The 16,704-nt window shown below is 34.4% G+C and overlaps 1 protein-coding gene across 1 annotated transcript; it reads left to right on the forward strand.

The window, feature by feature from the left end:
* Positions 1–5,514: 5,514 nt before the first annotated feature.
* LOC141813056 (uncharacterized) lies at positions 5,515–14,454 on the forward strand. The gene is made up of 5 exons (XM_074700961.1): positions 5,515–5,677; positions 5,877–5,992; positions 6,297–6,470; positions 14,330–14,394; positions 14,439–14,454. Exons 1-5 carry the CDS (start codon positions 5,644–5,646, stop codon positions 14,452–14,454), a joined length of 405 nt encoding a protein of 134 aa, XP_074557062.1. The 5' UTR covers positions 5,515–5,643.
* The last annotated feature ends 2,250 nt before the right edge of the window (positions 14,455–16,704 follow it).

Raw genomic sequence — 16,704 nt, forward strand, 5'->3', positions numbered from 1 at the left:
GCCGATGTTCTGTTATTATTCCTTACCATAGGGGTTGGAAGTGGTTTCATATTGGATTTCAGGAAATCCATGCTAACTTTTGATAAGGATTAAGTGATTTGGTGTGTTGTAACAATCTCTAATCTCTCTTATGTCTTATTTTCTTAATTCTCTTGTAGGAATTTGCAGAGGAAGTAGCTATATGCATTCTCAAATTATGAAAAATCAAATAATTCTTAAGGATTAAGTGATTTTAATGCACTTTTATTCCTTTTAACTTCATTCATTATGCTAGTACCTTATATATTGAATATCTAACTACTTTAACTAGCATGCTGAGGCAATTTTATTGGTGTACTCCTTTAAATAGGTTAACATAGTTTGCATGTTTCAATCCAAGAACAAGGATAAAAATAAAGTTAAATGATGTTGTATTTTTGGAAATATTTTCAATATGCTATTGACTCGTAGAGTTTGCAGGAAAGGTTTTAACTAGAAATGCATACTTTGTAGATACCTTAGATGCCTTTAAAGAAAATGAGAGTTCATATGGTTTCATGATGAAGGAAAAGTTGTCTAACAATGAAGATGGTCAAGTTGATTATGCTCTCCAAGGGGAAAAACTTTCTCAATGCATATTCTCCATTTTTATCTTTACCATGCTAAACTGATATTTTTTAGTACTTTTTGTTAGGCTTTGAGAACACATGCTTGCATTGGAGGTAATGGCTATGTTTCTCTTTACAAATTTATTTGATAAGCATTTTTGTGCTATGAATTGTGATTGCGATGGTTTTGTTGCCTTAAAAATTCTCTTTTTATTTTATTACTTAGGTTGTCATTTATATCTTAGAAAATTTTGATCATATTCTCATTTTCTTTTCATCACTGGATGTATGATGGAAAAGCCGTCTGATAGTGAAGATGGTCAAGTTGATTATGCTCTCCAAGTAAGGGGAAAAACTTTCTCAATGCATATCCTCCATTTCTATCTTTGGCATGCTGAATTGATATTTTGTTTTATTACTTTTTGTTAATATCCCAAATCAGTTCTCTAAGCTTTGAGAACACAGGCTTGCATTGGAGGTAATGGATATGTTTCTCTTTACAAATTTATTTGATGAGCATTTTCTATGCTATGAATTGTGATTGCGATAGTTTTGTTACCTTAAAAATTGTCTTTTGATTTTATTACTCATGTTGTCATTTATATCTTAGAAAATTTTGATCATATTCTCATTTTCTTTTCATCGTTGTATGCATGGTTTAAAACATGATTTAAAATTTCAACCCGTGCCGAGGTTTCGATTCTAGATAGGAACAATACAGTTTCGGTACCAGTTGAGTTTTGGTATTTTTTAAATATAAGGGTGTAAACAAGTCAAGCCGCTTGCAAGCTAATCGGGTCTTGATTTGAAAAAAATTCGTTCGAATAAGTTAACGAGTTGAACTCTAATCGACCTCGAGTTTGATTTCGAGCTTGAAAAAATTATCAAGTCAAACTTGAGCTTAACAGTATTTGGTTTGTGAGCTTGTGAACGTGTTCGTTAAGATACTCACGAACATGTTCGTTAAGATTCTCATTTATATTATATATATATATATATTATATATATATATATATATATATATATTACATGAATTAGAAATATTATATGTCAACGAGTCAAGCTCGAATTAAACTCGTTTAACTTTTAAATGAGCTATTTTCAAACTAACCTCGAGCCGTTCACAAATTGACCTCGAGCCGTTTGCGAACTATTTAATTTCATTATGAATCGAGCTCAAGCTTAAGGAAAACGAACCGAACCGAGCTTGAACCTCTTACTGTTTGGCTTAGCTCATGGATTACACCCCTATTTAAATATAAAATATATTAATTAAAAATAAAAAATTTAATCTAAATAATTAAAAATAAAATATATATTTTTAAAAAAAAAAAATATATATATATTAAATTAATTGGATAATTTAATTAGATTTTAATTAAGCTTATCTATATTAAACCAAGTTAAAAACTTTTGGCCCCTTATTCTGTGACGCCTCCAGGCCTACATGACATGTACAAATGCGTCACCAAGCCAACACGACATGTTTAGACGTGTTGTTAGGTCAGTGGGATGCGTCCATAGGGTCTTTGAACAGAACAAATTATTTCGCTTGTATAGAGCCAAACGATACGAGATTTTAAATTATGCTCCATACTACTTTTGTATGCTCCAAATCCTACTCGGAAAATTGCCATAAATACTATCTGATCAAGTTTCTGCCTTGTTTTCTTCAGAAACTACTTGATTGCAATGATTTGCAGTTTTCTTATGTGCTCATGTGAATTCTCACTCTTAGATATTTTTAGGCCTCGAGGAAAATATCCATCTTTGTGAACTCAAATATTCTTCTTGGAGCTATCACTGAAGTTGGGTTTCTTTGTTGTGCCTCGGTTTTTTCAAACTCTGAAAGGCAGCAGTCCACCTTGTTAAACCAATCTTAATGAATACTATCCTTTTGTGAAGGTTCCCCGGTTACAGGTTTTGGTGGTGAAAGAGATTTTAATGCATCTCTAACTATGAAGGTTTGTCTATACTTTTTATGTTTGTTTTGTTGTTATATGCACTCTCAGAATTATTGTACATGCAGGCTACTTTCGTCTGCACTTGAAATAACATTGGAGTATCATCTAAAAGTTATTGCAATAAACATAACTTATGGAGGACCTACCTGTGCTATTTCAGTTTCGGGATGAACTGAAGTTAGCAATTGGATATGCATTTCAGGTCCCATCCTGGAAAGTCTTAAAATAATTATTATAGTGAACTTCATTTTATAGCCTGCCAACTGGTGTAACTTTTTTATACTTCGAGGGTTGGTAAAAATGATTTGGTTGTGATATGACAGGTAATGGAGTTGGCTATGATGTCCTTTGTTCTCTTCTTGCAAGTTTAATTCTCTATTACCCTATCGACCTGTTTAAGTATTCAAGAATTTCTCCCCTTAGTATTAAGGCTTATGCAGTTATTTCTATGTATTTCTTGATTATTTGTTGTGAATGTATAGATTGTCTTCTAGTATGCCTGTTGTTTCATTGATAGAAGAATAGCTTTGTAGCAAAGTTAGTGAGAATGAAATGAATGAAAAAGTGGTACCCATTCCTTGGTGGCATATTCCTACTCAATGATGAACTCTCCTTTGTAACTGAACTCTTGGATATTCATTTCCAATCAGCTCTTGATGATCTTTTCAAGATTTGCCATACAAAAATGCCCATGGAGGCAGGTGAGATAAAAATGCCTTAACTCCTAATTATCCAGCAGCAGTTTGTTTTTGTCAAGCAACTTACATATTCAAGCAAGTTATCCAAAGTTGATGGCTTAAATTTGGCCTGAGATTTGAGTTCCATGTCTTGATCCCTACAAGCCATATATATAGGTTGTGTTTCATACAGAATAGAGCCATTGATCTTCAAGGAGTAGATTTGCCGATGTTCTGTTATTATTCCTTACCATAGGGGTTGGAAGTAGTTGCATACTAAATTTCAAGAAATCCATGCTAACTTTTGATAAGGATCAAGTGTTTTGGTGTGTTGTAACAATCTCTAATCTCTCTTATGTCTTATTTTCTTGATTCTCTTGTAGGAATTTGCAGAGGAAGTAGCTATATGCATTCTCAAATTATGCAAAATCAAATAAATTTTATGAGGGTATTTGGTTACTTTAGTCTCATTATTTTAATGCACTTTTATTCCTTTTAACTTCATTAATTGTGCTAGTACCTTATATATTGAATATCTAACTACTTTAACTAGCATGCTGAGACAATTTTATTGGTGTACTCCTTTAAATAGGTTAACATAGTTTGCATGTTTCAATCCAAGAACAATAATAAAAATAAAGGTAAACGATGTTGTATTTTTTGGAAATATTTTCAATATGCTTTTGACTCGTAGAGTTTGCATGAAAGGTTTTAACTAGAAATTCATACTTTGTAGATATCTTAGATGCCTTTAAAGAAAATGAGAGTTTATATGGTTTCATGATGATGGAAAAGTTGTTTGACAGTGAAGATGGTCAAGTTGATTATGCTCTCCAAGGGGAAAAACTTTCTCAATGCATATTCTCCATTTCTATTTTTGGCATGCTGAACTGATATTTTTTTAGTACTTTTTGTTAGGCTTTGAGAACACATGCTTGCATTGGAGGTAATGACTATGTTTCTCTTTACAAATTTATTTGATGGACATTTTTTATGCTATGAATTGTGATTGTGATGGTTTTGTTGTCTCAAAAATTCATTTTTTATTTTATTACTTAGGTTGTCATTTATATCTTAGAAAATTTTGATCATATTCTCATGTTCTTTTCATTGCTGTATGCATGATGGAAAAGTCGTCTGATAGTGAAGATGGTCAAGTTGATTATGCTCTCCAAGTAAGGGGAAAAACTTTCTCAATGCATATCCTCCATTTCTATCTTTGACATGCTGAATTGATATTTTTTAGTACTTTTTGTTAACATCCCAAATCAGTTCTCTAGGCCTTGAGAACACAAGCTTGCTTTGAGTCCACCTTGTTTAACCTATCTTAATGACAATATTATCCTCTTTTGAAGGTTCCCCAGTTACAGGTTTTGGTGGTGAAAGGGATTTTAATGCATCTCTAACTATGAAGGTGGTTTTGGTGGTGAAAGGGATTTTAATGCATCTCTAACTATGAAGGTTTGTCTATACTTTTTATGTTTGTTTTGTTGTCATAAGCACTCTCAGAATTATTGTACATGCAGGCTACTTTCATCTGCACTTGAAATAACATTGGAGTATCATCTAAAAGTTATTTCAATAGCCATAACTTATGGAGGACCTACCTGTGCTATTTCAGTTTCAGGATGAATTGAAGTTAGCAATTGGATATGCATTTCAGGTCCCATCCTGGAAAGTCTTAAAATAATTATTATAGAGAGATATGACAGGTAATGGAGTTGGCTATGATGTCCTTTGTTCTCTTCTTGCAAGTTTAATTCTCTATTACCCTATCGACCTGTTTAAGTCTTCAAGAATTTCTCCCCTTAGTATTAAGGCTTATGCAGTTATTTCTATGTATTTCTTGATTATTTGTTGTGAATGTATAGATTGCCTTCTAGTAAGCCTGTTGTTTCATTGATAGAAGAATAGCTTTGTAGCAAAGTTAGTGAGAATGAAATGAATGAAAAAGTGGTACCCCTTCCTTGGTGGCATATTCCTACTCAATGATGAACTCTCCTTTGTAACTGAACTCTTGGATATTCATTTCCAATCAGCTCTTGATGATCTTTTCAAGATTTGCCATACAAAAATGCCCATGGAGGCAGGTGAGATAAAAATGCCTTAACTCCTAATTATCCAGCAGCAATTTGTTTTTGTCAAGCAACTTACATATTCAAGCAAGTTTTCCAAGGTATATATATGTACCTTATTCCTGTCTGGAAGTTGTTTATTCTCTGTACATTATGGTTGCACAGGGGATGAGAAGGAACATTTGAAGGTCACACTGATCCGTATTTACACTTCTTTGCAAGGTGTAATGTCGTGCTTGCCTGATAATGCACTTGTCCTGCAAGTAGAGAAGCCAAAGTAGTTGATTTTGATAGTTCTGTTATTGTTGGTGATGATGGACCAAATATTGGCACTGCAGAAATGAGAGAGAGGGCTGCTCAGCAGATACATGCAGGTATGCCCATATCTAGCTATGCGTATCTATCTTGATCTAATTTACTTCTAATACTTATCCTTAATATAATATATGCTTTAGGTAATTTTGGTAAGTGGTCTGCACTATAGATATATATCTAACAATTCCTTAATGAGAATGATATCCTACTGATATAAATTGTTTGCCATTTGTTGTCCTTTCTTTTTTCATTATGTAGGAAGCTTGGAATATGACAAATGGCCACGTCAAAATCAGGCATGGAAATTGGAGTCAGCTGCTACAATTGAGCCTCCATGTAACTTCATTATATCTTCTCATGCTAGAGGGAAAAAGGTACTTGCTGTGAAATTATTATCGTTGCACTTACCATCCAGTGGCCATTACTTGGACTTAGGTACTAGTGTTTCTATTGTTGGCATTGAACACAGGTATGGTGGTGGGTAGATGAAGAGTACAATGTGAAGTGACCTTTACTAGTTGCACTATTAATTTCTGTTCAGACTATTGTATTTGTTGTGTGCTGGCACTACTAAAATTTAGTAGGAGAATGACATTTACTCATTTGATTGACGATCTTGTTGATGTTAAGATAAAACAATCAATTCAGCTAATTTTTTCATTGTTTTCTAATCTTTAGGTTTGTTGGAAGATCTCTTTCAAAAATGTTGGAGCGATGGTCATCATTAGTTTCCAAGTGTGTCCTCCCTCACTCTTGAGTGCAAACTTGCAGGATTCAAAAGCTCCAAAACATTTAGTACTAAGTTCTTGCTCAGTTCTTTCAATTCAAACTCTTTTCAGGCGTTTGGCAGTGGTAGTGTATTCTTCTACCGTCGTGTTTATGTTGTTTGTCTTAAATACATTGCTTTAACCATGCACATTCATTCATTCACTTATGTCTATAGTTAGGATGCAGTTTCATTCTCAACATTTATCATTGGTCTGCTAACTAGGTTAGTTTTTAATATTATATCTTCCCCATGTTATGACTTTAACTACTGCAGTATTTTAATCTCACCTACATTGCATATCTATGAAGCTCCCACCATAAGTCATTGAAAACTCAAAAAGCTATTATTGAGGAATAGACCATCTAGGCATCTCATAAGTTAATGCATTTATATTTTCTCTGAAATGCAAATTTTGCATTCTTTCAATTGTTTGTTAAATACACCAATCATTTCTCTAGAATATCGAGAAGTTTTTTCAAGGCTTTAGGTGCTGAATGAGTGAAGTTAGAAATTATTAAGTTAATATCCCAAATTAGTTTCTTGAGCTTTGAGAACACATGCTTGCATTGGAGGTAATGACTATGTTTCTCTTTACAAATTTATTTGATGAGGATTTTTTGTGTTATGAATTGTGATTGTGATGGTTTTGTTGCCTCAAAAAATGTCTCTTGATTTTATTACTCATGTTATATCTTAGAAAATTTTGATCATATTCTCATTTCCTTTTCATCGTTGTATTCATGGTTTAAAATCTCGACCTGTGCCGAGGTTTCGATCATGGGCCAGAATGATATAGTTTCGATACCGTATCATGCATTTATCGATATGGTTTCGATATTTTTTAAATATAAGGGTGTAAACGAGCCACGCTGCTTGCGAGCTATTTGGTTCTTGGTTCGAAAAAAGTTTATTCGATTAAGTTAATGAGTTGAGCTTAAACTTGACTTCGAGCTTGAAAACATTATCGAGTTGAACATAAGCTTAACAGTATTTGATTCGTGAACTCGCGAATATGTTCATTAAGAGGCTCGTGAATATGTTTGTTAAGAGACTTGTTATCATATGAATTATAAATATTATAAGTTATTGAGCCGAGCTCGAATTAAGCTTGGTTTAACTTTTAAATTAGCTATTTTCGAACCGAGTTCGAGCTATTTACGAACTATTTAATTTTGTTATGAGCTAAGCTCAAGCATAAGAGTTAAAGCTTAAATCGAACTTGAGCCAAGCTCCAGATTAGGGAAAAACCATCGAAGCCGAGCTTGAATCTCTTATTGTTTGGTTCGACTCGGTTCGATTACACCTTTTATTAAATATAAAATATATTAACTAAAAATAAAAAATATAATCTAAATATTTAAAAATATAAAGTAAAATGTATTCGTAATGAGATTAAATAGTTTACGATTAACTCGAGTTCGTTGCGAATATAATTCGTTTAAAAGTTCAATGAGCTTAATTCGAGCCCAGCTTGTTATGTTATCATTTTTTTTATAATTCATGTAATAAGAAAAGAATATGTTTTTGGTTTTTTTGGAATAATATTCCCGGTAGATAGCTTATTGAGATCTTTGGTTAAGAGGTCTATACTAATCGTCCACTCCGTTGTTTAATTGTTCTTTTGTACTTGAGTTTCTAAATGTAATAATTTATTTTCTAATAACGTTATCCGATGGTGTAATGAAGTTAGTAGTGCTATTATAGTATTATTTTGTTGTGTTAAGATTTAATCTCCTTTCTCTAGAAAGTCTACCTTATAATAACCGTCTTCTTTGGTTTTAGAATATTGTTGTGTAAAGTTCAAAACTTCTTCATAATATGTATTCACATATTGTAGTTATTCATTTATATTTTAATTCTTCTAAAATACCGTGTATTATTTTAAAATCGTATTCTATTTGTTCTTTTGATTTTTTTAAAGAAGTTCTTTACTTGGATCAGTAGATCTTTAGATTGTAATTCAAATTGTCTAGGTTTATTTTCTTCTATTAGTTTAGCTAGTATGAGAAAATCCTTTTTCTTTGGAAGTGTAAGTAAATTAAGTTGATTAAATCTTCTGTTTAAAGAGTCTTGAGTATCTTTCAAAAAATCAATGTTTCTCTTCAGATCTTTTAAGTCTTAATTTTGTTGTTCTATCATTTGTATTAGTTGTTTTAAAGTTATATGATTCTGATTTTGGTAGATTTTTATGGTTCTTCCTAGTTTTATCTGTAAATCTGTAAGTGTATTTAGCTGTGCAGAACCAGAATGTAAAGCATGGCTAGGGGATTTCGACCTTATGTAACAATGATGTTTATAAAAGTTGGCTGTGGTCGCTGTTCTAGTTGGATAAAGAGCTAGGTCTAAGTACTCTAAGCTAGGAGTAGGGGTTGACGTCATATATTGTCATGGTCCAAGGTCTTAAAGCTCTGATACCGATTCTTGCAGGCTTTGTATTTTGTATTGATTTTATGTTGAGTTTTTGTGGTTGGGTTTTTGGATTTTTATGTGGTTGGTACAAGTTTTAGGCTAAGAAAGTAGGATTAGTCTTCTTGTCCTATTTATCTTCCAATGAGCTTCACCTGTGAGAGAACTAGGTTTGGAATTTTGCACTGGCTTTATTTAGGTCTTATGAGCCTAACTTCTTGTTCTTTTCACAATTACTGTTCATCTCGTTTGGAGATTACTTAGAGAAGGATTGAGGATAGAAACAAGAGAAATAGGACCAGAGTCTTCCTTTCTTGGCTTAGAAGAATTTCTACTTAGGCATTAGTAAACCAAACTAGTATTAATATATGCATAAGATTACATAAACTTGAAGAGTTACGAGACTTTCAAGCAAAAGAAAAGCCAAAGAAAGAACACACTTACAATACTTGGTAGCACATTTAGACTAGTAGCATGCCAAATACACTTAGATTACAAGAGAAGGAAGAGGGAATGGAAGGGTGTGGAGAACTTCAGGTAGGAGGTCTTAGACGTCTTGGTTGTGTAGAGCAGAAGGCTATTTATAGAGATTTTTCTTTAGGGGTGAAGGATGAAGGAGGAATCTCCTTTTGATAATGGAGTCTTCTTTATTGGTAGTGGAGTCTTCTTTTTGATAGTGGAGTTTTCTTTTTGGGAGTTGAGTCTTATAGAGTTTTTGTCACCGGTTTCTTATTCTTATCCCTTGGTGCCTTGTAATGCTTTTTCTTTATTCTTCTTCCTTGTTAATGGATAGTGATGTCGGCCCTCCATCATGTTGTCTAAATTTATTTCGCCAACAGGATCTAGCGAGGGTATAGAATTGGAGCTAGCAGGCTTGCAACGAGGAGTAGGGAGCCTGGTAGAGGATGAAGATTCCTTTAGACTCTTCATTTGTAATAAAGCAGAAATAACGGTTAGAATTGATTGTGAAGCTATAGTCAAATATAGCCAACAAACAAAAGCACTTAGAAAAAGTTTTAGTACAAAAAGATGGCTGAAATTCTCTGATTCCATTATCAATAGAGGCTTAAAAATCCATTAGGAACATATTAAAGGAAGTAATAATTCCTTAGCAGATACATTATCTAGGTTTTTTCACTAATGATAATTTTGCAGATGGACAGACAACGTAAGGTATGTTCCTTTGCTATGCTAAACAAAAGATTTTCCCTTTCCTATAAATACTAAATATGAAGCTGTATTTGGGCGGCAAGAAAATTAGGAGGTTCAGTTCATATTGTTAACCCGTATTTGGGCTGCAGTCATATGATCTCTACTAGGCTCCCTACTCGTCGCAGACCTGTTAGCTCTAGTTCTATACCCTCGCTAGATCCTATTGGCGAAATAAATTTAGACAACATGATGGAGGCTGGCGTCACTATCCATTAACAAGGAAAAAGAATAAAAAAAAAGCATTATAAGGCACTAAGGGATAAGAATAAGGAACCGGTGACAAAAACTCTATGAGATTCAACTCCCAAAAAGAAAACTCCACTATCAAAAAGAAGACTCCACTACTAATAAAGAAGATTGCATTATCAAAAGAAGATTTCCCCTTCATCCTTCACCCCTAAAGAAAAATCTCTATAAATGACCTCCTCTACACAACCAAGGTATCTAAAGACCTCTTACCTGAAATTCTCCACGCCCTTCCATTTCCTCTTCCTTCTCTTGTAATCTAAGTGTGTTTGATGTGCTACTAGTCTAAGTGTGCTACTGAAGTATTGTAAGTGTGTTCTTTCTTTTGCTTTTCTTTTGTTTGAAAGTCTTGTAAGTTTTCAAGTTTATGTAATCTTGTGCATATTAATACTAGTTTGGTTTAATAATGGTCAAGTAGAACTTCTTCTAGGCCAAAAAAGGAAGACTCTGGTCCTATTTCCTCTGTTTCTGTCCCCAGTCCTTCTCTAAGTAATCTCTAAATGAGATGAACAGTAACTGTGAAAAGAACTAGAAGTTGGGCTTACAAGACCTGTGCGGGCTTAGTAAGGCAAGGCTTGCAGCCATAAGACCTGAATAAAGTTGGGGTAAAGTTCCAAACCTAGTTCTCTTATAGGTGAGGCTCACTTGAAGATAAACAGGATAAGAAGACTAATCCTACTTTCTTAGCTTAGAATTTTGATAGGCTCCCGCAAGAGTACGATTGTCGTCAAGTAATAAAAAGTTATCGAATTTACAGGGACCGTAGAATTAATCACTAGACTAGCACAAAAGAGTTGCAAACAAAATGGTTTTGGTGTTGAGGCGAGAAAGAAGAACTGAAGGACCTAATCCTCGAACGATAGGGAATCAACTATATGACAGGTATGGGAAACGATCCTAGGATTTCGAAGTCCTTGAGAGTTATGACTGATAGTATCATGAATGTTTTGCTATTCCTTAATGTTTATATCAATGTAGGGATTCTAACCAAGCTATTCAATTAGACCTTGTTAGGCTTCATCGGAATTAAATCATGAATCTCTAATGTTATGGTTACTAATTCGAGATGATACCTAGATAGTAGATAGTCCCGCTATCACCGAGCACTTCGGCAATATAGTTCTCCCGCTATCACCGAGCACAATGAGAATTTATTACAGTTTTCGGAAAGTTCGGGCTTCACCTCCTATCACATGACACCTTGGTCATACGATCTTAAGATCCTGTAAATCATAATTCACTCCCATCCATATGAAATCAAGTCCTCAAAATATCACTAAATACGCACAAGACACAATTTTATATATACCCAATTAAGGACCTCTTCTTTGTAATCAATATCCGTTAGTTATCTCTCATGAGAATTTATTACAGTTTTAGAATCTCCTCGGAAAGTTCGGTTAAAAAGCTTCACCTCCTATCACATGGCACCTCGGTCATACGATCTTAAGATTTCCTGTAAATCATAATTCACTCCCATCCATATGAAATCAAGTCCTCAAAATATCACTAAATACGCACAAGACACAATTTTATATATCAAAGTATAAATATATCATAGAAGATAGCAAATACAAATCCATCGAATACAATCACCCGTTGCATCTCAATTTTTTCTACATCCTAGAATCAAAGAGATCTACTACATGATGGAGGGAATACAATTCAAGAAGGATGAAGAAAAATTCATCATTGTTCCAAAATTCAAGAAAGAAAAGGAAAAGGACTTATCAATATGTGCGGTCTTCCTTGAATTGTGATCTCCTCGTCGTGGTGGATGGAAGTGGCGGAGTAGTCTTGGGAGGATGGATGTGACGGCGAATTCCCCCTTAGAACGTGGTTACAGCACCTCCTTGTTGTCCTCTAACGGCTCCCCCAAAAGGGTTCTAAAAAGTTGTTTAAATAGCCTTTTGGCACGACATGACCGTGTTTCACGGAACGACACGGCCGTGTTTTATGGAACGGCCGAAAAACTCAGCTCCAACTCCCCGCTGGCACGACCGTGCCTAGTAGGCACGATCCGAAGAGGCTGTTGACTTGGAAGAGAGGCACAGTTGTGCTTGATGGCACGACCTAGCATAGTTGTGGCTCTATTTCTGGGGCACGGCCGTGCCTTGTAGGCACGATCTGAAGATGTGGTGGTTCTGTTTCTGGGGCACGACCGTGCCTAGTGGCATGCCTGGAGAAGCTCTTCTGAGAGCATGGCACGGTCGTGCCTTGTAGGCACGACCCAGTCTTGGCTTGTGTTGTTCCTTCTTCATTCCGCCTTGTTTCACTCTGATTTCCATCCTACAAGTGCAAAAGTACGAGAGCAGACCTCCAAATTAGAAAATAGAGAAACTGTGCCTAGTGCATGAATAAAGGATGTGATAAATATAGAGTATCAATATGAAAATGCATAAAGATGTCCAATAAAGGCAGTAAAAATATATGCATCTCCTACACACATCAAATTTGTACCAACCATATAAAAACCTAAAAAAGCCAATGATAAAAACTCAACATAAAATCAACACATAATATAAAGCCCGCAAGAATTGGTATCAGAGCTTCAAGACCTTGGACTATGATAATATATGACGTCAACCCCTACTCCTAGCTTAAAGTACTTAGATCTAGCTCTTTATCCAACTAGAATAGTGACCACAACCGACTTTTATAAACATTGTTACATAAGGTCGAAATCCCCTAACCATGCTTTGCACTCTGGTTCTACACAGCTAAATACACTTACAGATCTACAGATAGAACTAGGAAGAACCGTAGAAATCTATCAAAATCAGAATCATATAACTTTAAAACAACTAATACAAACGGTAAAACAACAAAATCAAGACATAAAAGATCTGAAGAGAACCATTGATTTTTTGAAAGATACTCAGGTCTCTTTAAACAGAAGATTTAGTCATCTTAATTTACTAACACTTCCAAAGAAAAAGGATTTTCTCATACTAACTAAATTAATAGAAGAAAATAAACTTAGACAGTTTGAATTACAATCTAAAGATCTACTGATCCAAAGAACTTAGAAAAATCAAAAGAACAAATAGAATACGATTTTAAAACAATACATGATATTGTAGAAGAATTAAAATATAAATAAACAAACTATAATATGAGAATACATATTATTAAGAAGCTTTGAACTTTACATTAGAGATCAAATCTTAACACAACAAAATAATACTATAATAGCACTACTAACATCGTTACACCATCGAATAACATTATTAGAAAATAAATTATTACATTTAGAAACTCAAGTACAAAAGAACAATCAAACAACAGAGTGAAAGAATAGTATATACCTCTAAACCAAAGATCTTAGTAAGCTATCTACAAGGAATATTATTCCAAAAAAACAATCAAAAACATGTTCTTTTCTAACTTATACAAAATGAGTCTTACAAGACAAACTCAAACCCAAAATGAAACATTTACTGGTCCTTCTAGAACCCTTAGGGACCTTCAACACAATACAACAGTACCTCTACTCATCCATTAGAAGAAATAATTGATGTTGAAAGAAATCTAAAACTATTTTTCAATGCACAATTAAATGCTTTAAATCCAAGACGCTTATATAATCATGGAGCTTTATCCTTCACCACTTCAGTTTTTAGACATCATAGAACCGAAGTCCTACACCTTCCAGATGGAGTAGAAGAAACACTTACCCTTATGATAGAAGAATCTGCCAAGGCTTTAAACGAATATGTTTGCGAGCTTACGATCCAAATATTGTTAAACTTGAGCTCGACTCGATAATGTTTTGGAGCTCGAACTCAGCTCGTTAACTTAATCGAACGAATTTTTTTTCGAACCAAGACCCGAATAGCTTGTGAGCAGCTTGACTCGTTTACACCCCTAGGTGAAACATTTCGCTTGTATCGGGGGAAACGACACGACATTTTAAACTGTGCTCCATACTATTGTATGCTCCAAATCCCACTTGGAAACTTGCCAAAAACATCATCTGATGAGCTTTGTGCCGTTTTTCTTCAGAAACTACTTTAATGCAATGATTTTCATATTTCTTAAGTGTTCATGCGAATTCTCACTCTATGATATTTTTTAGGCCTTGAGGAAAATATCTGTCTGTGTGAACTCAAATAATCTTCTTGGAGCTACCACAGAAGTTGGGTTTCTTTGTTATGACTCAGTTTGTTCAAACTCTGAAAAGGCAGCAGTCCACCTTATTAAACCAATCTTAATGAACATATTATCCTCTTTTGAAGGTTCCCCGGTTACAAGTTTTGGTGGTGAAAGAGATTTTAATGCATCTCTAAACTATGAAGGTTTGTTTATACTTTTTATGTTTGTTTTGTTGTCATATGCACTCTCTGAATTATTGTACATGCAGGCTATGCTTTTGACTGCACATGAAACAGCATTGGCGTATCATCTAAAAGTTCTTGCAATAGCCATAACTTATGGAGGACCAGTGCTATTGCAATTTCAGGATGAACTGAAGTTAACAATTGGATATGTATTTACCGGAAGGTCTTAAAGTAATTATTATAGAGAACTTCATTTTATAGCCTGACAACTAGTTTAACTTTTTTTATACTTTGAAGGTTGGTAAAAATGATTTAGTTGTGATATGACAGGTAATGGAGCTGGCAATGATGTCCTTTGCTCTCTTCTTGCAAGTCTGATTCTCTATTAGCCTATCGACCAATTTAAGCATGCAGGAATTTCTGCCCTTAGTATTAAGGCTTATGCAGCTATTTGTTATGTATTGCTTGATTACTTGTTGTGGATGTGTGGGTTGTCTTCTAGTAAGCTTGCTATTTCATTGATAGAAGAATAGCTTTGTAGCAAAGTTAGTGAGAATGAAATGAATGAAAAAATGGTACCCCCTCCTCGGTGGCATATTCCTACTCATGATGAACTCTCCTTTGTAACTGAACTCTTGGATATTCATTTCCAATCAACTCTTGATGTTCTTTTCAAGATTTGCCTTACAAAAATGCCCATGGAGGCAGGTGATATAAAAATGCCTTAACTCCTATTTATCCAGCAGCAGTTTGTTTTTGTCAACCAACTTACATATTCAAGCAGGTTTTTTAAGGTTGATGGCTTAAATTTGGCTTGAGATTTGAGTTCCATGCCCTGATCCCTACAAGCCATATATATATATATACACCTTACTCCTCGGTCTGGAAGTTGTTTATTCTCTGTACATTATGATAATATAGTTGCACAAGGGATGAGAAGGAATATTTGAAGGTCACACTATTACGTATTTACTCTTCTTTGCAAGGTGTAATGTCATGCTTGCCTGATAATGCGCCCTTCTTGCAAAAATAAAGAAGCCAAAGTAGTTGATTTTGATAGTTCTGTTATTGCTGGGGCCGTTGGACCAAATATTGGCAGTGCAGAAATGAGGGAGAGGGTTGCTCAGCAGATACATGCAGCATGTAGGTATGCCCATATCTAGCTATGTGTATCTATCTTGATCTAATTTTTTGTTATAATTTTGACAGATATTTACTGAGAGAAAGGTCTGAAGATGCTTATCATTAATATTTTCTAGCTATGTACTTCTAATACTTATCATTAATATAATAGATGCTTTAGGAAATTTTGGTAAGTGGTCAGCACTATAGATAGATATCTAACAATTCCTTGATGAGAATGATATCCTATTGATATAAATGTCTTGCCATTTGTTGTCCTTTCCTTTTCATAATATAGGAAGCTTGGAATATGACAAATGGTCAAGTCACAATCAGGCATGGAACTTGGAGTCAGCTGCTACAATTGCCTGCATGTAACTTCATTATATCTTCTCATGCTAGAGGGAAAAAGGTACTTGCTGTGAAATTATTATCATTGAGCTTACCACCGAATGGTTGTTACTTGTGCCCGGGTACTAATGCTTTTGTTAAAGTGTTGGCATTGAACACAGGTATGGTGGTGGGTAGATGAAGAGTACAATGTGAAGTAAACTCTTACTAGTTGAAGTGCTTGAGTTTATTAGTTCATTAATTTCTGTTCAGACTATTGTATTTGTTGTGTGCTGGCACTTCTAAAATTTAGTAGGAGAATGTCATTTTCTTATTTGACTCATGATCTTGTTGATGTTAAGATAAAACAATCAATTCAGCTAATTTTTTCATTGTTTTCTAATCTTTATGCTTGCTGGAAGATCTCTTTCAACAATGTTGAAGTGATGGTCGTCTTTAGTTTCCAAGTGTGCCCTCACCCGAGTGCAAACTTTGCAGGATTCAAAAGCTCCAGAACATTTAGTACTTGGTTCTTGCTCAGTTCTTTCAACTCAAACTGTTTTCAAGCATTTAGCAGTGGTAGTGTATTCTTCTACCGTCTTATTTATGTTGTTTATCCTAAATACATTGCTTTAACCATGCACATTCATTCCTTTACTTATGTCTCTATATTTAGGATGCAGTTTTATTCTCAACATGCATCATTGGTTTGCTAACTAGG

The sequence above is a fragment of the Curcuma longa genome, chromosome 20 (assembly GCF_044706935.1).
Source record: "Curcuma longa cultivar G26 ecotype Majalengka, Jawa Barat chromosome 20, ITB_CL_G26_1.1, whole genome shotgun sequence".
In the NCBI taxonomy this organism is placed as follows: domain Eukaryota; kingdom Viridiplantae; phylum Streptophyta; class Magnoliopsida; order Zingiberales; family Zingiberaceae; genus Curcuma; species Curcuma longa.

What these genes read in the sequence shown, in the direction of transcription:
- LOC141813056 (XM_074700961.1), top strand. Translation starts at nt 5,644, where the DNA reads ATGAGAGAGAGGGCTGCTCAGCAGATACATGCAG. An exon ending in TGCTCAGCAGATACATGCAG is followed by an intron (nt 5,678 to 5,876) that starts GTATGCCCATAT and finishes TTCATTATGTAG; the next exon opens with GAAGCTTGGAATATGACAAA. An exon ending in TTTTCAGGCGTTTGGCAGTG is followed by an intron (nt 6,471 to 14,329) that starts GTAGTGTATTCT and finishes GATATTTTTTAG; the next exon opens with GCCTTGAGGAAAATATCTGT.